Source organism: Pithys albifrons, chromosome 5 (assembly GCF_047495875.1).
Source record: "Pithys albifrons albifrons isolate INPA30051 chromosome 5, PitAlb_v1, whole genome shotgun sequence".
Taxonomy (NCBI): domain Eukaryota; kingdom Metazoa; phylum Chordata; class Aves; order Passeriformes; family Thamnophilidae; genus Pithys; species Pithys albifrons.
Genome location: NC_092462.1, coordinates 65,056,736 through 65,080,059, shown reverse-complemented (window position 1 = coordinate 65,080,059; position 23,324 = coordinate 65,056,736). Strand labels below are relative to the sequence as shown.

At 36.6% G+C, this 23,324-nt stretch overlaps 1 protein-coding gene and 1 long non-coding RNA gene across 5 annotated transcripts in view; one reads left to right on the top strand and one right to left on the bottom strand.

The window, feature by feature from the left end:
* The window catches only part of LOC139672563 (uncharacterized), a 34,016-nt gene extending 26,812 nt beyond the window's left edge, over positions 1-7,204 (top strand). For both annotated transcript variants that reach the window (XR_011697949.1, XR_011697951.1), the window contains exon 3: positions 5,738-7,204. This is a non-coding gene — a long non-coding RNA (uncharacterized lncRNA). The remainder of the gene's footprint in view (positions 1-5,737) is intronic.
* The window catches only part of SH3TC1 (SH3 domain and tetratricopeptide repeats 1), a 31,117-nt gene continuing 11,571 nt past the window's right edge, over positions 3,779-23,324 (bottom strand). Inside the window, exons 5-18 of one of the 3 annotated variants that reach the window (XM_071556873.1) lie at positions 21,659-21,764; positions 19,640-19,783; positions 18,832-19,009; positions 17,985-18,058; positions 16,952-17,147; positions 15,956-16,083; positions 13,728-13,769; positions 10,493-12,178; positions 9,949-10,129; positions 7,623-7,773; positions 5,911-6,033; positions 5,464-5,614; positions 4,723-4,919; positions 3,779-4,497 (exon numbers count right to left, since the gene is read on the bottom strand). In XM_071556873.1, coding sequence (XP_071412974.1) covers positions 4,267-4,497; positions 4,723-4,919; positions 5,464-5,614; positions 5,911-6,033; positions 7,623-7,773; positions 9,949-10,129; positions 10,493-12,178; positions 13,728-13,769; positions 15,956-16,083; positions 16,952-17,147; positions 17,985-18,058; positions 18,832-19,009; positions 19,640-19,783; positions 21,659-21,764 — 3,588 coding nt within the window. In that variant the 3' untranslated portion in view covers positions 3,779-4,266. Of the gene's footprint in view, positions 4,498-4,722; positions 4,920-5,463; positions 5,615-5,910; positions 6,034-7,622; positions 7,774-9,948; positions 10,130-10,492; positions 12,179-13,727; positions 13,770-15,955; positions 16,084-16,951; positions 17,148-17,984; positions 18,059-18,831; positions 19,010-19,639; positions 19,784-21,658; positions 21,765-23,324 lie in introns of those variants that run through there. The other 2 variants (XM_071556874.1, XM_071556875.1) reach the window with 2 other exon arrangements.

Here is a 23,324-nt window from a genome sequence, read left to right as displayed (position 1 = left end):
TTCCTGTTAGAAAACTACATCTGCATACTGCTTCAGAACAGCCACCTTTCTCCAGGATGTCTGTGGACAAATCAGTTAAAGCATTTCAGAGTAGCTTAGAATTGTTATCTTCAATGTTTTTATTTTCTGCAAGTGTTCTCTTGCTTTCTTGAAGCATATTTCCTTCGTGACAGATGCTGTCTAGTGGAAGATCTATGTTTTTCTTGCCCCAGGTTTGAAGACCTGGCTGTTTTAGCTCATCAGTTTTTAAGGGGTTTTCGTTTTGTTTGGTTGGTTTTTTCTTTTTTGTTTTTAGCGGGTTGTGTTTTTGTTTAAGTTTTTTGTTGTGTTTTTTTGTTTGTTTGTTTGGTTTGGTTTTTTCAAGATATTTTAGCTGGACAGGAAGGGGAATGGAGAAAGTGTGCTCCTTTTTCAGGTTTCTGAATTCCTTTCTTAACCTTGCGGGCTGCAGGGCACTGATGCAAGGCTAGAGAGTGCCACCGCGTGGCTGGAGACACTCTCGCCTGAGTAACGCTATCGCTTGGGCCTGCAAAGAATGAAGTGTTCAGACTGAATGGATTAGGGTCCTGAAAAAGTCAACATGAAGCAAGCTTAATTTATTTAAGGAGGCCAAAATTACAAACATGGGGACACGAAAAAGCAGTAAAGTTCTTGCTCTCATAAAGAGACTAATGGACACCAAGCAACCAGGAATGCTGTGCACCAGTTTCCACTCCAGGAATTATTTTATGCAGAGGTACAGAGTGCAAGGCTTTCAGAGTGTGGGTGATGGAGCCCAGCCCTCCATTATTCCAAAGTGACCTGCTTAGCCATGAAAGGACAGAGCTGCACCCCCTTGCACACATACATAGAGCATGGTGAGTTTGGCTTGTCTTTTTATCAAACCAGGAGAGATGGACTCTTAGACTACTGAGCACAATACTTTGTATTTTCTTCCTTAAAAATGTGAGCTTCTATAGGCAGAAACTCTTTTCCAGTAATTAAGTATTCCATGCTATGATAGCATCACTACAACTTCCTTGTTCTTAATCCCATTTTTAAAATGAAGGAGTGACACTTGGCAACATATGTCGTTCATGGATGAGAAAGCACCACAAGTATCTGGCTGTAATATCTGAAAAAGTTCTAGACATGGAGCTGCTCACAGGCACCAGTTCATGTCTTCCTAGAAGCAGAACCTTGTTATTTCAAATCAAGCAAAAATGCCTACAGTGTGTCAGTGCCTGAAGAGCTCAGCAGGGCTTTTTGGCTCATTAAGGGTATCAAACTTTTCCTACTGATCAGTTAGATAACTCATTCTGGGCAGAACCCCTCTCAATGTTCATGTGTTTTCTATGTCTGTTTTTCAATTATCATTCAAACATCCCAGCCCTCACTGTCTTTTCTAACAAACAGACTCTGAGGGGTATGCTTTTTATACCCCATCTAGGAGGCATCTAGACACCATGCTTTTCAGCCTTTTTGATTCATGAAACTAGAATATTCTACCAGTTATCTAGACTAAATTGATCATTTACATAAAAGCTATGTGAAAACAGAATTTTATAATATCTTAAATAATCAGACTTTCATTTATAAAGGCTTGCACCAGGAAGTTGACCAGGTCAGATTCATTTCACCCACCTATAAAATTCTACATTGGAGAAACCTGAAGATTCTCTGATGCTGAAGAGAGTAGGGTCATATAACAGGTGTCTCTCCTGATTGGATTAACAGGACTGAAAAGTAAAATCCTTTAGCCCAGATTCAGTTCCTCCCAGAACTTGTAAATTCCAGCTTTGCTATCCAAATGCATTGGTTGCTTTTGTTATCACAGAACCATAAAATTATTTGCTTCCTGGACAAAAAGATGTATTTAAAGATGTAACAGGTTTTGAAGCAGTTTTTAAAAATAAAAATCATTGCCATTTATATATATAATAGGGATGCAGTTATATTTATATAAAATAGGGATATATATATATATAATAGGGATGCAGTTCTTTTAAATCCTCTGCCCATGATGCACTTTACCATCAGAACAAGGAAATAATTAAAGTTCTTTTCAAAAGCTGAATATATTTTCATATGCTGTTCAACTGGCTTCCAGGAAACAGCAAGAAATTCCCTGTACTATGCACTGCTCGAGCACAATTTAACATTAAAGGGTGAATTAATAACATAGGACTAAACTGATATGAAAGCAAGAATGTGAAATCAATGCAACAAGATGAAGTAGCCATGCAAGGAAAGTCTTGCTAGCAAAATTGAAATCCAGAAAAGGAAGTACAGTTTCTCTTCCCAGAATACAAAAAGACTGCCTGTGATTACAGCAATCAGAATCAGCAAGAGGTTATAAATTTATCTAGTCTGAAAACCAAACGAAATGTAAAAGACTGTCAAGAACTGAAATGCAAGTTAATAAAGAGAGAACAACATCCACAATTTTCACAGCTCTGCAGAGATCACACAATACTTCTGTTGAGTTTTCAGGTCAAGAAAATGAACACGATATGGGATAATTAATTTCTCATGCTTAGTGGAAAAATATGACACCAGTATGAATCTGAGTCTTCAAGGTACCCAAACAGTAGCAAAATGTTTACTGTGCAAAAAGCCTTGTAGAAATAGCAAAGTACAATACGCTCAAAGGTACTGTGCTAAAGGGTCACTTTACTTTCTAGACCTTGAGCTAAGAGCAGGACTGTAGAGACTTATCTTGTCTACCTAGGTTATTAAATCTCTTCAGGGTAATTAACAGATCATAGTTATCATGGTAGTGGCAATTATCTGTTATATAGACTTTGGGAAGACCAAGGAAAAAGATGCACTTCACTGGAGAGTATCTTGTGTCAGTCTATCTCAATTTTATATATATACACATATATATGATATATACACACATGTACAAATGCAAACAGGTATAATACACAAATATAACTTCACTCCCTGTAGGGAAGAACTAAAAAAACTGACAAAATTCATAAGGTAAAAAGGATGAAAAAACCCAGATACCTGAATGTATATATGGAAAGAATTCAGAGCATGCTCTGAATGACAGATTTTAGGAAATAAAAGATTCTTAGGCAATAAACCAAAGCCATGAGATTACATGGATCAGAAAAAAGGTGTTTTGTACCATTCCCCAGTTTTGACAGTATAAACAAATATAACACATACCCAACAGCTCATATCTGGATTCTGAGACTGTGCAACTTCCAAAACACACTTCCATGCTTCCATTCTTCATAATGTCTCAAGTGTAAAATAAACCAGAAGTTTTCTGTAGGAAGGTCTTCGAAAAAAGCATCATCTCAAAACATATCTGAATATTTATTTGTAACATCATCATATTTTAAGACATTTTCATTCCTTCTCAAAATATGCAGCCTGATCTAGTATGCCATTTCTATCATAACTTTAGCATGAAAATGGCTTGAGGCACAAAGATTTAGAACTATCAAAGTTACTATGTAGAATTTTTTGCAATTGAAGTGAAATCATACATTTTTCTTAATAAAATTTAGCTATATGTAACACAGTAGGAAATGCTTTAATCAGTCATTGCAGTCAATACTGACAGTTCTGAAAAGGGTCAGTTAAAAAAAAAGATTTTCTTTAAACATAGGTAGAGGGGTCCTACACATGACCACTGAAGTCCCCAAAACCACCACTTGTATTACTAGAGCCTTCAGTTCTGGAAACCAGTTAATTACTACAACATGTACATAAGTGTTTTCTGGAACTGGAAGATAAAGGTTAACTAGTACTGCAGTAGATGAATTGGACAGAAAATGAGGGGTGATATCTCAGGAGCCAGACCAAACCAACTTTCAACCTCACCTAACACGCTTGTGCAAATGTATTTACTTGATGTGAAAAAAGTAATAGAGCTGGGTCATGGAAGAAAGCCACAATCCACATTGGTTTTTTGTTGTTTTTTTTTCTCTATAACACTTTATTAAATATTTTTCATTGCATTTACACAGTAGTTTTTCCAGTATCCAGCAAGTCAAACAGAGCAAAGAAAAATGTAGTTTTTTTAAAAAATATTGGTTTAGTTTTATTTCACAGACTGATCCTTAAACAAGTACAAGACTGTATATCTTAGAGACAGTGAACTACATTCCATTGTCATATAAACTGGTAATCTGACTGGGATGCTGAGCTCTGGCTTACACCACATGCATAAAGAAACACTGACTGCAGTCTGCATCCTCATATAAAGCCAGTGCAGTACTTCTCTAGGTACTTCTGTAGCAGTTAGACTGCATTTTCCAAAGATGCTTACGGACTCTTGTAACACAGATCAGGAGACAGATTTATTCTCCTAACATTCAGCTCTGTTGCAAAGGTTCTTGCCTTTTGGTAGAAGAAGAGAGACATTTCCCTATCCACAAGGAAGTTGTGGTAGATTACTGCAAGTCTGGTGTAAATCTTCAATTGAGCTTTTTTATTGCCCAGATCCATGGCAGCAGCGAGTGCCAAATGGTAATAACCTGCTGCATCAAAGGGATCCTGAAATAAGAAACAAAGATAGTATCTCTATAGTACAATAAGTGTAAGACAGCTGCCAAGCTCAGGTTTGTAAGTATCAAAAAATATAGAGAGATTTTGAACTTCAGTAAGATTTCCCACTTTATTATTTACATTCCAAACACACAAAACCAGAACATGGCAAAACCTGATTCTATGAAACATTACTCAACATAATTTTCTGCAGCAGTTATTAGGATTTCTCACCTTAAGGTCATATAATATGATATCTCCTAAGATCAAGTACACCTTGACGTAATACAGTGTTTCCTCCTCAAACTCCAGAGGAGAGGAACAGAGGGACAAGGCCTTTAAATAAAAGTGTTCTGCTAGTTCACAGTGACCCAAATGGTGATGGATGGCAGCCAGACGATGGTAAGCTATTCGTTCATTTAGCTGATTTCCTAATGAGATAAGAATCAGGATAAACCCAAAGAGATAAAGTAGTCAAATTGCCCCAAATCAGAATATATCTATGCTATTTTTAAAAAATTTATATATTGAATAATATTATTTTTTCTTAAGAGTACATGGTCATAACCCGTCCTTTAATACAAATCCCTCAAAACTTCTGAATTTCCTGCTGTAGGATTTGACAGTGTCCAGGATTTTAAAGAAATAGCTATATTAATCTCCCATGTACATATATACTCTGCATAACTACACAGAATACAAATAAATTAAGAAAGTAATGAAAGAGAGAAAGTTAATGTGAAGAAAGACTCCCTTGCCCAGTACATACTTATGACAAAAAGATAGTTTTCAGACTGATCAACATGACCTGTCTGTGCCTGTAGAGAATGGTGAGAGGGTTCTTAATCAGCTGCACAGCTCCCAGACTTGAAGAACACTAATTTTGAATCTAGCCCTATCATTTTTGATTACTTCATCCTCTATTGGTTCACCAGCATGGTAATGAGCAAACAGAATAACAGAAATTGATCTTACCTAAATTTACACTAAGCATGAGAGCTGCTCTTGCATGTTCCAGACTTTCCTCATAAGCCTTCAGATTCATCAGCAACTCTACCAGTTTATTGCATAATCTGAGTTCAGTGGTTTTGTTGCCAGTCTGTACAGCAAGTGGAAGAGCCCTGTCCTGAAACACATGACAGCACCTTATGTATGGATGAACCCCAAGATGTGCATGCACTGACAGGTCTCATTTATGTCAAATTAAGTAAGTTCTCATTTCATTTTGCTGTTTTCTTATATCTTGCAGCCAGAAGGAAAGTTGAAACAGGAGATATCTACTAAGACCATGACAAAGGACTCAGCTGCAACAGATTTGCTGAAACGTGGCTGAGAGGATCAGCTTTTGGTTCTGCATTGGTAGAATACCTCCTATGGCAGAAGGTCAATAACTATTTGATGCAGTAGAAAAACTGCACAAACCCTGTAGAAAGTCACTGCTTTCTCCTTTCCCCAAGTACCATTGAAAAATATGTCTCCAGCAGCTTCAAACAATTCCATTCCTAAATTTGGATCTCCTGTGCAAAGAGCAGCATCCTGAGCAACCTGGAAAAACAACAAAGAATGGGGAAGGAAAAAAGAAAATAAATCTGGGTTACTTCATGGTAAAAAATTAATTGTTAGCAATTAAAACAATCACTTTAGGTCCTCTTGTTATAATGATAGGAAAGGCTATATTTGATGACAACACACTCCTTTTTGGTAACCTGTTTTTGAGCAAGCCAGCAGCAGCTGCTGCTGAAGAAACATAAAACTAGTTCCCCATTTTCTGACAATAATATCCTGCTACCTTTGTCAGTACATGGTGCTTTAAAATCAGTAAGTTTATTTGATAGCTGCCACATACTAAATATGAAATAGATCAAAAATATCATAGAAATAAATTCCATTTTTAAGTGAGATATTTTTAACTGCAGATTTAAAAGCCTGTGAAGTGAATTCTGTACGTAAATGCAGATCCGCTGTCCTGTTGTTCTTGATAAATCCATGCCTTGGTAACAAAATGGATTTAATCAAAGGCAGCAGGCATCTTCCCCAAAGCAAGAATACTAGGATACTCAGTTATTGGTATGATAAATAGTAATGAAAAAGGGGCTTTTTACATGAAGCAAGATTAACAATCTTGCTTTGGCTTTATCTTTAATTTTCAAATTGCATTCAATTAATACATGTCCTTCTATTTACTTAAGCACATAGGCAGTGATTCTTTTCCACCTGTTTTGGCTTCAGGCACCTGAGGAGCCTATTGCATCACATTGTGAGGGCTGTGTTTTACAGGCAAGTTAAGATGTGATGACTTGTACAAATTACTGGCATAAGTCATAGTCACCAAATTTTTAGTGGGCAGATTCCTGCTTTGAGACTTTCCTCATGGACTGGCACTGACACTCTGCTCTAAATACCATGTTTCATACATGCACAGTATGAAATACACATGCATGGTTGTGACACAATCCTCTTCTTGGAGAAAAAGCAGATAGAAAAAATGATCCCACGTGCCAATTTGGCTTTACTACCAGGTGACTGACTTGGGGGCTATCAGCTAAAATCAATTTGTAGAACAAAGAAATAACAGGCTTATAGAACAGTTCCTTCTTTTGTAAACATGTATTCAGTTTTCCTCATAAGTATTCAAAAACGTAACCTAATTGAGAGAAAAACTCACTACAATGGCCCCACATATTGTGTCTCAGTACATTTTAAATATGAACTTGTTCCCTATGTCTTCATGTTTTGTAGATTTTTTTCTAGAAATCTTAATAGGTATCTGGTTATTTTATTTAGAGGTCATTTTTTGTTAGCACTCATACACCAGTGAAGACTCAAATCTTGCTATATCAAGCCCTGTATATATCCTGCACTCTCCTTTCCAGTGGGAGAAAAGTATTTTTATGGCAGAGAAGGAATTAAAGAGAGGTCACTGCCCAGAATTTTTCCAGAGTCAAGCAACAGATTAAAAAGAAGCACCAATGGAACATGCTGAGACTTTCAGCTGTTGAGCATTACATAAATGGTGTCACTGCACATTCAGAACATCAATCAGCAAAATCTCTGCTATCAGTATGTTGAATTACTTACTCTTGCCATGCCACCTGCACCATGCTGACAACATGTGCATGCCTGTGTTAACATACCTGAATATAAAGATCCACAAGCTCGTTCTGCCTCAGAACGTAATATATCTTTCCTGCTCGTAGCCAAGCATATGCCTCTTTCTCTTTTTTCTGGAGATCTATAAATATTCCAAGGCTTCTTTTGGTATATTCCAGAGCTGACCTGTAGGCTCTGAAACAGGGAAAACTTCTAATCATTAGGAAGTTTCTTCAGAATTGAAAATTGTTTTCTTTGAAGTGAGAAAGTTTTTATGTTAATATAAAAAATATGTTTCCCCTATTTAGTGCACAATTATAATTTCTCAGCTATATTATACTAGTAACTAGAGAACTCAGGTTTTTTCCTCTCCCTTTTATTGTTCCATGTTTCCTGTGAGATAGGGGAACGGCACATCTAATCTACACCAAACTAGTGAGAGGTGAAAAAAATTCTTTCCTCACCTTTAACTCATTTATGAATTTTTCCTAAAAAGTTCAGAAAGAAATCGTTCCTCTAATTTTCCTTTTAATGACCTAGGCCAACTTAAGTACAATTCAGACTAATCAGCAACGGTATAAAAAAACCAATGGGAAATGGGGAGGGAGGTGGTAGGGCAGAGGAAAATGGGACACAACATAATCAGTTCTAGAAGCACCTAAATTATCAGTTCATTGGACAATACAATTTTCTTTAAGTGTAAGGAAAGACCTATCAGATTTATTGACTTTGCAATGCTTTATACCAGACATAGAAACTCCAAACCCACTAAATTTTTCTATCTTGTGCTGGACTCCCATCGCCTTGACCTGATGCATTTCCTTCCACTCACAAGACACAAACAAATTAAAATATAACAGAACTTGCATAGTTACAGTGAACCCTTACAGAGTGCACTTTTTGAACAGCCAGGTAAACCTCCAAAGGGAACCAAAAGTAATCTTAAAGTAATACCCTCCCTTGTACTTCACACTATGGAGATTTCAGTTCTATCTCAACAAGATATCTGAGGGGAAAAGATTGGTTTTACTACTTTTTGATTCTTACAGAATTTGAAGGGATCTGTTCCTCTTTTTATAATCATGAGATAAAGTAAAGATTCACTGAACAAGCCTGTCATGTCAGTCTTCTCTCTAACAAGCTGATAACCCGAGGAAAGGTAGTTGAAATAGTCCAACTCAGCACAATTACTGAATGCTACTTCCATTCCATGCTTTATCACAGGCAAATACCCTTGTTATTCAGGGCTGTTAAGTCAAAGAATACTGTGATACTATGCTCTAATATCATATTGAATATGTATTATTATCTGGTAGACTGCTAAGGTCGCACAGTCAACATCTGGAAACCAGGCTCCTAGGATACATGTTTCATGTATTACAAGGACACAAAGTAGCACCCTCTCCAGCTAGTGAAATCCTTCTGCCAATTCCAGGTATCTTGAAATCTTATCCAATCCCTTTATCTTCAGTCACCATCTAAACTGGTCACCAACTATATCATTAAAAAGCAATGAACAAAGCAAAATAAACTGGGTGACCTTCTAGGAAAGTTAGATGCTTGGACTGCTGCCACTTAAAGCTAAAATAGGCATCTATTCTCTTTCCAAAATGAGAGCTTTTTTTTATCCTGACTGAGGCATGCTTGAAAATACCCAAATCTGAAGTGACTCCCTGGAGTACAGTAAGGAGGGGGGGGGGGGGGGAGGGGGGGGGGGGGGAAATCAGAAAAAGCAGCCTTAAAAAACCACTTTAAATTTGTTTAAAAACTTGTAAGTTTCTCCATCACTTGTTAGTTACTATGATTTAACTTGTGCAGTCTGTTTTTTCAATAGTGGAAAGCCAAAAAAATGGTATTCTGAAAATAAGAGCAGTATAGAAATTGCTGGAAACTAAAAGTATGTAATTTTGCTTATAGGCCTTGTATTTATATAAGTTTTGGAAAAGACCTTTTCTCAAAGAGAAACATGTACGTAGAGACAACTTAATGCCTGACCTGTTCAAAATACATCAATTGTGTTTGCTTTTAAGCAAAAAAGGTTTTGCAAAAATTATTGCAAGACACCTTATACAGCAGTCATCAAGAGTTGCATAATGATATGTTTAAAATGTATTTCTATAAATTTTAAAAATAAATTTGTTCTTGAAGTGGTGTAGGTTCCTGCTGAACATCTTGTCTCCCTTGAGAGATTATAGTTACTCAAAAAGAAACAAGAGAAATCTCTACTAGCACTGGACCCTCCAATTCTTATAAAGTATACTAGCAAAGCAGAGAGAAAGAAGTCAGTCATATTCAGCTTTTGCACAAACTGAGATCCTTAGTGTCACAGAAAAGTTAAAATCAGAAGGAAAGTCATTTAGAATGTCTTACCTTTCTGTTCCTAAAGACAAGTAGAGCTGACTAATAGTTTCCAAAATTTGTCCCTCCAGAACTTTGTTGGACATCTTTCTAGCTAAAGATAGTTGATATTCATTGTAGATGACACACTGAGCCTCATTGGGAACAACTGTACTGTAGAACTGACACAGCAGTTTTATCGCTTGTAGCTGACCTAGGAGAATAGATTGGAAATACTAACATGAATCTCTATTTTAAAAATAAAGTTTAATTAGTTTAAAATTATTAATTCTCACTGTTTCACAAATCACAGCACAGCCAACAAAAAACATAAGTAATAACAAGATTCCACTGCCATTTCCTTCACCCCCAAAGTTAAGAAAGGCTAGAATTTACTTCAACCTTCACCTCCAAAATAAAGGAGTAACACAGACACCTTACCTGCATAAGCTGCCTTAACCATGGTAACAAGAATAAAAAAAATGGGTCTTCTAAATACAGTTCTAACATACCTATAGAACAAATGTTCCCAAACAGGGTATATTGTATAGCTTATGAGAGAAAAAAATCTACTTACTCTCCAGATGACTTGTCTCCATTGCAACTAAAAAAGCCCATTCATAGTAAAACCTTCCTTTTTCTCTTTGAGTTCCACCAACATAGTAACATCCCAGCTGAAGGAGGACTTGGATAAAGTCTTGACCACAGTCCATACTTGGAAGCTTGGAGAATAGTTTGACTGCCCTGATAAAATAATGTTCTGCAAGCTTGCTGGCTGCTACATGCAGGCAGAGTGCCCCCAAATTAGCCAGGACTATAGCTTGGTTATGGGTCATCTCAGTCTCCTCTGAAAGATGCAGTGCTTTGTAGTAGTTCTCAACAGCTTCTTTTGTGTTGTTTGTCCTTTTCAAAGCAATAGCAAGCATATTATAAGCAATGCCTAGTTGCTGAGAATTGCTCAAGGAAGAGTCTACGATGGTATTTAAAATGGCTAAAGCTGCATCATATTGCTTATAAAGAATGTATAACCAAGAAAGTGAAACCAAACAGTGAATAGTTTCCTGTGGCTTAGCAGAAACAGAGTCCAGTGCTTTCATCATGTAAGCAATGGCTTTTCCATACTGTTTGTGGTGGCTGTACAGCTTTGCTAAGCTAAGATAGATAGTGCTGCACAGTCCATGCTGCTCATCAGTAAACACAGATGAAAGTGCTTGTATGAGGTAAGGTGCAATCTGGGATGGGAGTATTTGTCTGAGTTTTCTCAGGCCATAGAGTTTGGGAGCATTTTTGATGACTAAATCAATCTTTTTCAGGGAATCCATTAAAGTACTGGAGATCTGGGGAGAGGTAACATTTATGCAACTCAGTACAATGTGTGGCAAACACTTTTCACTGTAGGACTCTGCTAGTTTGAAATAACAGTTGTTGGACAAGTTGTTTTGTAAACCCAGGTCATTGAGCAACAGTTGAAACCTTTCCAAGAACGGCAGTGCCTCTTCGTGTTGTTTGCGTGCACTGTAATGTTTTGCCAGTAGAAAGCATGCCCTTGCCTCTGCATGTTTGTTCTGGCTCAGAATTGTCCTCTTCAGAGCATACTTCAGTATATCTGACTCCAGGTCAGCACTGCAAATGTAGTTGGGAATTCCCATGAGAAGAGATGCAGCCTTGTCAAAAACATGAGCACACTTTTCTTTGTTCTTCTGTGTCAAGTAGATAACTGTTAGATTTGTATAAAGAGCAATCATGAAGTACAAATCATTAAACTCTCCAGCTACTGCTCTTAATGCTTCCTCAAAATACACTCGAGCTTGGGAAAACTTCAGTTTTTTAACACTGAGCCTGCCTAAGAGAAAGCATAACCTTGCTAGTGCCCAGCACATACCTGCTTTCTTTGCTGCTTCCCTTGCTAACCTTAAAAAACTAACCAGTTGTTCTTCTTCTGAAAATCCATAAAATAAGCTATTGGTAAATGAATAAGAGAAATCATACAGGCTTTTGAAATTGCTCTCATACTCTTTCCTATTTAAGAAGAGTAGCAGTGACTCAGAGATGTCAGATGCCTGAACATCATCTTGGCATATGTGGAAGCAAGGTCCTTCAGGCAGAGGAAATATTTCAGTCTTTGAAGAGCTAACAGGTTCCTTTCCTTCTGTTGTTGGCTCCTCTGCATGAGTGGCCTCCAAATTTCTGAAGTTCTTCAGCAATTCTTCTATCTTGCCATTCTTGCTAGTGGATCCCGTACTAGAGTGTGAGCATGGAATTTCTGAAATTTAAAAATAAGTTACAGATCACAAGTTCCTCTATGCATGCACATAAAGACATTTGAAAGACCAATTAAAACATTTTTTCAGCAGAAAATGCTTTTAGGAAACATTATATAAATGTAATGTGATTTACTAACAGTATGTCTAGGAAACAAGCCAAAGGTGTAAAAAGAGATACCAAGAAGGGTCAGGGAGGAACAAGTGTGGGAGACAGGAGGAGTAGGAATAAACAGGACTTGCCACATGTAAGCAGATTAGTAGTCAGTACATTTGTCAAGCCAGACAAGCCGATCCAACACTAATCCAACTGAAGTTCAGCATTAATTTATATTGCTTTGTGTCTGTGCACATTCAAAAAGGACACTCGGTGTATATTCTCTGTGTGTATATGAGCAAGAGAGATCTGCCAATGAATTACAATTCAGACTTGGTTGTAAGCAGGAGAAGACAAGAATCCAGGAAGACCCAGGGTCTGAACTGCAGGCTGGATAAAGGGCCCAAAGTCAGGGCATGGATACTGATGGGACTTTAAGGGAAATGTGAATCTGAGCATGCAAGTTGAGTAAGGTCATGTCTGATAGCATGCTAAGGCAGGTTAGCTGGGGCAGGGAATAAGACTGTGCTATTTGAGTTATTGAAATCTCACATGGGTGCTGTAGGGGTGCCTGCAATTGTTCTCCTGTCCAGGTGTGGCCAACCAGGGCAACATGTAATAGGTTTTCTTCTTTCAATCAAATGCCAGCCCTGACTGTCTGCTGGTACAGATTATCTTTCTCAAATTTGTGGTGACTGATGTGGTCATTGATCTAAATTCTCCTAGTGAAAACGTTGTTGAATATCTTACATATATAACAAAGACAGATATGCCGTCAAGTCTTAGTCTGCCCATTTTCATCCATCCCAGTTAAAAGGGCACAGATTAAGATGTAATTTTCAGTCATAGTCAGAGTTTAAGCTTACAGCTGCAGATCAATGGGAGCTTGTTCAAGTTGCAGAATTAGAGCTCAATTAACTTAGAATCTCATTTCTGAAAGTGTACAGCAGAACCATAAAAATTGGTGTTTAGAGAAATATAAGTGATGATAATGACATCTTAGCAACAAAATGCAAAAGGGAAGTAATTCTGTGTCCCCATCAAAACATCTCCTTTGGAAAATCTATTTATGGGATGAAATTTTCTACTAGATTAAAAATCTGTTGGAATTCATAGTCAGGACTCGCCACATGCCCCAAAACCAGTATTTTGCCCCTGATGAACAATGTGGAGGAGTTGAGAGGTGGTGCATATGTGTGTCACAGCAGTAAAAATAAGTCAGACAGTTTTAAATTGGATAGCAAGTTCCAAGAAAGACATCTGATGTCAGTAAAGCCCCACAATGTCATATACCAAAACTTAGTGAGAAGGGGCTACAGGAAAACCTCAAAGCAAATGAGAAAAGAAAATAAGAACATGAAGAGACATTAGAAGAAGAAAAGGTAGTAAATATCCCAAAGATACCAGAAGTTGCATTAATTTAATGTTAAAATTGTATGCATATGAATTATTACCACATTCATGAGCTTTCTGGCATTCTGGTTCTTCTAATTCATCTGTAAGTAAGAAAAAACCTCATGTTAGTTATGGTATCCTTCTTTTTCTGTTTCAAATCTTCTAAAATATGATTCTCTTAAAGTTGATAATTCTTTATGTCAGGAGAATTTGAAGTGTCCTGAAAATTTGAAAGAGAAGAAATTTTATGTCTGACCCAAAGCTAACAGATACCAGGGACTTCCCCTCCTGCTGACACAATTCACTCCTCCTTCATGGTTATCATCATGCAGCTACCTCTGCTCAGTAAAGTGGGGAGACACCTGCATCTTGCAGTTCAAGCCAACTTGTCCTGCCTGTGGAATGCACGTCTGCTGCCTCAAAATACAAGTGGGCAGCAAAGATATGACCATTCTCCATAATCCACTTGTAAATGAGGTAACAAGGAGCCCTTATTATTATTATTGTCATTCCCAGGGCAATGGAGGCAGTGGAAATTATTTAGGGTTTTTTGTGTAGATTAGTGTCAGTAGTGTGCAGGTGAAAAAAATCACTTCATCTTTTATTTCAAAATATACATCTTTTAATTCTGTAGACATTATTACTATAGATCTGGCTTAACATTTTTAATATAGCACATCTCTAGAACATTTAAGAATTACTATTTTTGTGTAGCAGATATTTCTCAAGGCATTTCAATTGTCATGCTGCATTCTAGGATTATAGTCACTGTCTTTCATACTCTAGATGCAATAGTAGTGGTGCTGAAGGATATATAAAATACCAGAGGCTAACAATATCTTTTTAGCTAATGGAAAGCTACTTTACTAGCCTTTAAGAATGAACTCTCCCTGACTGTTTACTTCTGGACCTCCTTTACTTAAATACTTTCCTGACTTTGGTGGATAAATGCCACAGATGTTTACAGTAGTTGTAACTTAATGCTCTGAATATCTAATCAGGGAAGTACACTTAAATAAACATTTCTCAGTACTTGATATAGATGCAAGAAATCAAATCCCCATTTATTCAGATCATACAACAAAACCTCAAGTGAATATTGGAGGAAATGCCTGTTCTTGATAAGTTATGTCAATCAATTGTGCTGTTGGTGTGTAAAGTGGTAAAGATGGTACTATGAGCTGGGAAAAATGTGAAAAGAAGTAGGTACTAAAATTATGTAGAAGATGAGACATTGTAAAAAATGTGCAACAGGCAAAAATAGCAATATGTCCATTAAGACCATGACATTGTTTTAATACCATAGAGATCTGAGATAGTGTTTCCAGGCTTTTCATGACTGGTGTTATTGTGGAGTCATTTTGCACATTGATGTTAGTTGCATTTTGCAGCTCAGGTCTGACATGCCTTAGTTACTGTTCACATGCACAGACTGATTTGTAGAATTAAACTAACACACCCAAGTCAGACACACACCAGCTCCTTTCAAACTGGAGCCTAGAGGCATGTCTCTTGGGATGGCACTAATGGAGATAAAACTTTGTTAGATATTTGACAAGCATATGCATCACCAACAGCCTGTGGTGAAATAAGAAATTGCTGCCTCTGTTCAGTTCAGCAAGACAGTTTCATTACACTGCCTTACAGTAAGTCTATAAAGGTGAAACCCCAGTTACCCCTAATACTTTATACAAAGTTTGAGCACACAAATAACAGCAGTATCAGAAATTATGTTTATGTGACTAGATTTTGCTATTTCCCTATACCTTTGCAAGTTAAATCAAGCATGAAGAGCCATATATTTGCATCAGTTGTCAATAATTATTATCCCACCTTCCCAAGATGAATGAAAAGCCAGCAGTATTTGGGTGAATATTTTGCCTTTTATAATTCAGCTATTTGAAATTATAATTCATAATGCAGACATGTAAAAGCTTAGAGATATGTTCAGCTCAATAACAGTTTTTAAAAGCTTGCTGTTTAAATTCACTCAAAAAATAAAAAGACAAAAAGAAGATTTGTAAATGCACTGCTGAGAGAAGTCTTGCAATAGCAGAAAAGTAACAAAGATTATAAAAGGTATTTTTACATGCCACATCTAAGAACTAACTGAATACCAAGATATTTCAAAGTAGATGTAAAGGCTGGAATCTTATTGAAATTTAAAAAAAAATCCAAAACAAAACACCCAACCAAAACCAAACCAAAACAAAACCCCAGTCATAACAGTGATATAGGAACTGCACATGTGTCTTGTCCAGTAAAAATGAGTAAAACTCCTACTTACCTATTCTGTATACAGTGCAAATATCTGTGATGGAGGTTTGTTTTAACAAATGTATTACTTCTTCCAATTTTTTTTCTTGTGAAAAAAAAGACAGCTCTTCTGCTTCAAGAAAATCCAGATCTTGTGGTCTAACAAGGAAAGGGATAACTTTAAAGGTGTTGAAAGCAGAGTTGGCTCAACAAGATCACTTAATCAGTCAAACTGGAACTTGTTAGAGAAACTAGTACAATCTTTACATTGTAGGTTGTCTGTGCTCCAAATTAGTTTGTCACAATGACAAATATGCATATAAACTGATTGTAGCCATGCTTGCAACCCACAGTTTCTGTCATATCAGGTAAGTTTTATGTCAGTGCCATGGTATAGCATTTTATGAGAGTATTTATTGGAAGAACAAATATTTAAGGACATTATGGCATTGATTTTCTAATATGAGTTTAGAGTGACGTATCAAATGGATGTGCAAGCAACATTTTAAAACTCTTTGTTCCAGCATACAAACAGCTCAGGCATATCAGTAGGGGCAGCCTACTTACATGGTGCCAATGCATGCTCTATATACACAGGTTTCAGCCTGCATTATTAGCAACTATTTGTAGATGTCCCACTGAAGCAAGCCAAGGCCTGTAACTGAGGGTACTAGCAAAAACAGAACTTAGATGCTTTAACATAGCCCTTCAGAGACCGGCAAAAATGGAACCTTCCACAAGGGTAAAGCTTCTTGGATCTTGTGATCCAAAGAACAGAAATTGAACAATATAAAACCCTTTTCCCAGTAAGAAGCTCAGTTAGAGACTGATAATATTTTGCAGAATTTAAGCAGACTTCATATCCCCATTTCTTTGCCTTTTTTTTTTCTCCACTGGTACATGCTATGACAATTCTAATTAAAACAAAAATATAACACCCCAAACCCCCTCCTGGATTTAACATTCAGCATTTTAAAGCTTAAGAGACTGAGTCCCTTTTTCTTTGTAAGAAATACATATTACTTACTTTTTTCTAGATAAGTCCAGTTTAACATGACTTGTCTTTACAAAACCTATTTGGCCAGTAAGAAGATGTCTTCCAAGAAACCATTCCATGCATTCAATGAAGTAGCCAAGGATCTCAATTTTGTCCCCCTCCTGAAAACTTAGTTCTTCTGACACAATACTTGCATAATTCATCACAGCTAGACAGGATCCCGTTGCTGTAACAGGGAGATAAATAACATTCACAGATAAAGTAACTTAACAATAGAAATGCACTTAATAAAATAGCAACTCAGCAGAAGAATATATTTAGCAAGGTACTTTCCTGGAACTCATTATTTAAAGCATCCAAACCTCATTAGTTTGGTTTGAGGGATTAGAATTGTAAATAGCAATAAAATCCTCATTTCCCATCCATTAGAAATCAAAGTCTAAAGTGTTTTCAAAATTCTAGCAAATTCCATCATGGTTAAAAGACAAACAAATAAACCCAAAAAGAAATGTTTTAAGTCCTTACTGTCCTCTTACAGAGGGCTCTGAACTTGGGCCAGAGTAAAACATTTAAACCAACTAAAACAATCCCTATTGGATAAAAATGCAGTGATATACCTGTCAATACAGTATTTTGGGATACATGGTAAACAACAAGCCATTTTTGCTCTCTAACCTCAGACCATCTGTGTAAGTTTTATTTCCCTGGCAGTATGAGATAAAGCAATACATATATGAAACATCCAGAATAATTACATTGGTGCATTTTCTTATTTTAAAGATTTTCATCAAAGCCACAGAGGCATCCTCAACTCAATTACTGTACTACTTTGTGCATCTACTTAATACAGTATTTAGGAGGGAAAAGGGGAAGGATAAGCCTTTAGAGTTTAACTCAAATTAGGAAGAGATTTATGCTCTCACTAATTTTACTGCAGTGTAATTTTGAAAGCTGTTTTGCCATCCTAATAAAATGAAAAAACTCAAACCCTTTAGATTCTGTCCTAGCAAAAGCATAAAATATGTTTGGGGTTATTTTAATGTTGATGTTTGAAGTTTCTTACCAACACTTCTGATGGATTTAGATTCAGTTTTACATGAAAAATCAATAGGATTGGAATACCCTTTAAGAAACCATCTGAAAGGAGAAAAAGAAATTGAAGTTAATGGGTAGGACACCACTAAATGTTGTCACAATAACAATATTTTAAATCCATTTGAAAACCAATGCACCCCTCCTACAATTAGTCTTCAGTTTCAGCACAGTCCAAACACCTGAGACACAGTTATATTTTGATTAATATCAGTAGTAAAATTAAATTAGTAAAAGTACTGTTAATTCAGGCAAACAAACCCAACTGATGATGCTATTTCTCCCTGCCTCAGGTAGTTCCTGTTTTAAATACTAAGAGCACCAGGAATTAATGATTTTCTGGTGATTTCTGAAGGGAGTCCTTTGATGTAAATTTGGTTATGATCTTGGGCATGAACTTGAGAAAGTGCATAATAAAGGTGAGCAGCTCCTGTCAGTGTTGAGTAAAAACACTGCTAGCCTGTTATCATCCATGTTTCTAAGCATCCTACCTGTTACTATAAATGCTTCCAAGCATCATGAAAATTGAAACTTTTGACTTTACATTACTATAAAAATGTTAATGGATTTTATACCGGAGTCAGGAAGAAAAGCAATCTCCAACTCATAAGATGGTGAAACGTCTTTAAATCAAGCTCTGCGGGCATCTGGATTACTATCATTTGCATGGTACAAAAGCAATTAGAGCTTTTTTTCCTCAGTATTAATGAAGATGGATGTTCCACAGCTAGCTACCCTTTAGAGACACCTCTGTCTAAGCAAATGTGCATATATGAGACAAATGCATAGGAAATAGGTAGGTAGAGCAAGGTACCTACTGATGGAAAGGGTTCAATGGCTCCAGAGAAGCATTAACCAAGACAGATGCATCACTATCCACAGATCCACCTGTTCCATCTTCAGTGAAATCCCCAGTTTCAAAATAAGTTTTTATTTCACTGTCTGTAGCCATTATTTTTCTTATCAGATTGTCAGGGCATAAAACAAAAAATGATCCTTAAAAAAAACATGGAGAAGATGTCATTTTATGTAAAGTTTTAGTGTCATTCAAGACTTAACACTTGCTTCAAGAACATCAGTAATATTAAATTAGAATTCTGAGGTTTTTCATAAATTTTCTTTACAATTGTCCGATATTCATACATTTCTGTCTAGTTTTTTTTCATTAAAAAGAGAAAACAGAGCTGAGGCCTTAGATGATGTGCAGAACCTTCTGTTGCAACATTTTGCATATTCCTGTTGCAGTAATCAGGAATCCATTTACCCCATCATTCTGTCTGACTGAAAGCAGGTGATGCTATTTAGGAGCAGCACATGAGCAACTGTCCATAATTCCTCCCCTGTACATCTCCAGAATCTGCAATAATATTAAGCAAGTTGAAACATGTCCACCCCTAATCCTTTTTGTATCCATTTATGGACCAGTTGCACATGAATTTCTCTAATCCCTTTATGATACTACTGAACGTAATCTGTGCTTGTTTCTTCCCTTTCTCTTTCTGGTGCATTTGGAGTGGATAAACTTTAACTTTGTTATGTTTTTTAATAGGTCTTAATATTTGACTTAGGGATTTTAAAGAAAGGTGCTTCTCTAAACTTAAACTTAGCATGTACAGTCTTACTTACCTTCCTGTAGTAGCAGACTTCTGCACATCAAATCTAATGATTTTTCATTTATACAGACTTCAATGCCTTTTTCTTCCTCCTCTTGAGAGCATAGCCAGAAAGACTGATCTAGGAATAAATTCTCCATGCAATGATTTATAAAACCTAGGGAAAAAAGATCCAACTTCTATTCTTTGCCATTTTATGGTGTTATACAAAACAAGCTCTGAGAAAGTTAAGGCTACTCCATTATTACTTAATGCACATCTTACCACTAATTTTACTACATAATATTTGTAAAATTACATCCATTAAGTCACATATATTACAGCTATTTTTCATGCTCATCTCTCACAAACTACACCCAAAAGATACAAAGTTTTCAGTACCTAATACTGCTGAAAAAGCATACTATGTCCTTCCCTTACAAAGACTTCCCAAAATTTGGAAAGGCTTGAGTCTAAGGAGATAACCATTGGCAAGCTTTGAGCACCAGGTGCTTAGCATCACTTAACAAGAGATGACTGGAAATAATCTCAAAAAATAATCTCTTCATAAACCTCTGTGGCCTAAGTCAGCTATGGCAATGCACAGAGGCACTGTGCCTGAGTATCAGATTCCTGGAATTTCTTTGGGACAGGGATAATGCTGCATACCAGTGTCATGTAAAGCAGAAGATAGTGCTTGATCTTGGAAGATGGGACTCCTTACATTAGCACTTAGGACTTTCAAAGATGTGTGGTAGTTACAGGAAGATCTGGACTGGCTCATCATAATCAAGATGGTACAGGTAGTAGATTATTAGTTTAAGGACCAGCATTAATGCATTAGCACATCCTTGTGCAAAAAGTTATGATGGAGAGGAATGGTGGACAGATCAGTGACTAAAGTGTTACTCTATTTGGAAGATGCCAAATCAATTCCCTGTGAGCAACAGCCTTTCCCAAGAAGCTCCTTTTTCCTATGTTGTATCTGCAAAATTTGATTTAAACTGTCTTTTTCTAGTTCTCCAAGGAACATTCTGAAATACAAAATAGCAAGTAAATAGCTATTAAACAAAATTAAAAATAAAATTCATTATCTAAATTGGTCAGATGGAAACAGGCAAATTCAATCATAATGCACAAAAGCTTTCTATATACAAGAGAAAAAATCAGGTGAACAAAATGATTCTGATTTAAATGCTATTCTTCTAAAAGGACTGCCACTCTCAGAAAAGTTGTAGGATATTAGGAATGGAATGCAAATCTGTGGCATAATATTGTTACAAAAAGCATTTCAGATTTAGAAACAAAACTGAAGCATGCAAAGCTTATGAAACAATCTTTGTTTTACTTGATATTTCCTCAAGCTTTACCCACCCTGTCCAGTTTGCTCATTACTGACCAAAGTGTGAAAAAACTAGAACAGCCAGTGGGAAGCACGATCAGAGGTCTAGAAAATACAATGTGTGAAGAAGAATTATAGGGATAAATGTTGATTTTTCCCATGGAAAACAACACTGAAGAGGAAGTTAGGAGTCTCTAAATACATACTAATATAGAGCTAAGAGGAGTAACCTCAACATATCTACAGTGAGCAGAGAAAGCTGCAAAAGCATGTGAATTGCAGCACAGGTTAGACTTTAGGACAAAACACCTGGATTGGAATAGGCTGCTTAAAAGTACAATATGGTTCAACTCTGGAGTATCTAACTTAGGCAAGATACCTGCCAGGACAAATAGCCATTATATGCTTTGAGATAAAAGCAGATTTTCCTGGAGGCTGGAGGGTTTCCCTAGTAGTCATGTCAGAAACATTGCTTATTGCTATTAAGAGTTAATAAAAATCATCTCAAAATTGTTTTCAACAAATTCCCAGTCACAGAAAGATCCTGAGTTGGAAGGGACCCACAAGGACCATAGAAGTCCAACTCCCAGGCATGTACAGGATGACTCCAAGAATTCCACCATGTGTCTGAGAGCCGTGTCCAATCAGACAGTGTGGGCATTTAAATACAAAAAGAAGATACTGAACTGCTATATGGTTAAACAACATTACCCAGTGAGTGGTAGGTTAGAAACTTCCATATTTCCTCAAAAGTTTTAAATGTCACCACTATTAGATCTTGATCACTATGAATAGACAGGAGTCTGGCAGAGAGCTCCTGAAAATCAAAAACAATAGTTACAATTATACTAGATTCAGGAAAAATTTCTCACTAATGCATAGCTAAAATGCTGTGCATTAAGAAGGATAAAAATCATGCAGGATCTGTTCTTTAAACACACACATAGCACATACAGTTGTCAAGTTTTAATCCGTCTTTTGCTTAGCAGTTGTACCAACAGTTTCAGTGAGGTTAATTTACAGAGGAAATAAAGACTTCACTGACCACATCATTCGAGACTTGAGGTTTGTCTAGTTCAGAAATGTCTATATATAGTGACCAGTACTCTCTAAAGAGAGTGCCAAAGCCAGGCAAGCATCTAATAGTTCTTTCCAAAAATACGCTCATAGCACAGAGCAATTTTCAGCATAGGAACTGCCTTTATCAGACACATGAGCACTAATATTAAATAGTGGAAAGGAGTTGCTTTGAGGGGGTTTTGACTTAAAATTTCTCTAAGTCATTTGAACCACTGCAAACTTTCAAGATCTACAACCTTCTGAGATCTACAACCGTCTTCTCTAGATTAACCTCAAAGCTCTGTACACATATGAAAATGAAACTCCTTTGATATATCTTTGAATCTGATTCCAGGTATCTTCCGTCATTTTCCAGAAGAGACCTTGAATAGTCATTCCTAAGTTCACTCTTTCTATGGTTAAAACAATTAAATATACTGAAGTTTTTTTGGTTTTTTTGAAAGTGCATGAAGGTCCTTTTATCCTCACTCATATTGGTTCACATCACTAGGATAGCATCAGATTGGTAACCTTTGCTAAAAGTGTAACGTTCATTGCAAACAGTAAAGATGAATTTTAAGGAATTTCCAAAGTGCTAAAAGAGGCAACTACATAAACCTTCAAATGGGTGAAAGAAACATATATTTTGATGGATTGTAACCAAAGAGTTGTAATAGTTTGTTTGCACTTCAGTTAGTAGCTTAAAAACAGAGCTCTCCAATGGCGCTGGCTACTGTCTTTCAAGGAAATACATAAAACTGTGGTAGTTTATGAGATAAGTATCTGAACCCCTACCTCAGAGAATAGCCCACATGTATAACAGGTATATATCTTTATGTATAACACAAGCTAACAGGTATAATGCTACTGTGTCATTTCCCAGCTATGCATCCTTGCTCTCACCACATCAAAATTGAAATGCATCTTAAAACAATATAAGGACTGATCAAGAAACCTATTCTAACTCAAGGCAGGGAGGAAGGAAATTGTCCCTCCAACTTTTTCTGTAATAGGAGTAAGATGGAACTGATCCACTGATTTTTGTGACTTACATCACAATTTTAAAATATCTCTGAATTAATTCTGTTTAACTTCCATATTTTCAATTCACATAACCTGAGCAGATTAAAACACAAAATCCAATCTAGGCCTCTTCAGCAGGCATGTCTCATCACTGCTTTGATCTTCTACATGCCCCTTTCACCACAGATTACATATTAATGAGAGCCTGAAATCTATTAATAAGTTACCAACACATGCTAAAGTATGTCAGCCTCAGGGGCTTTATGTGCTGCCAAATATCAAAACGACATTCTAA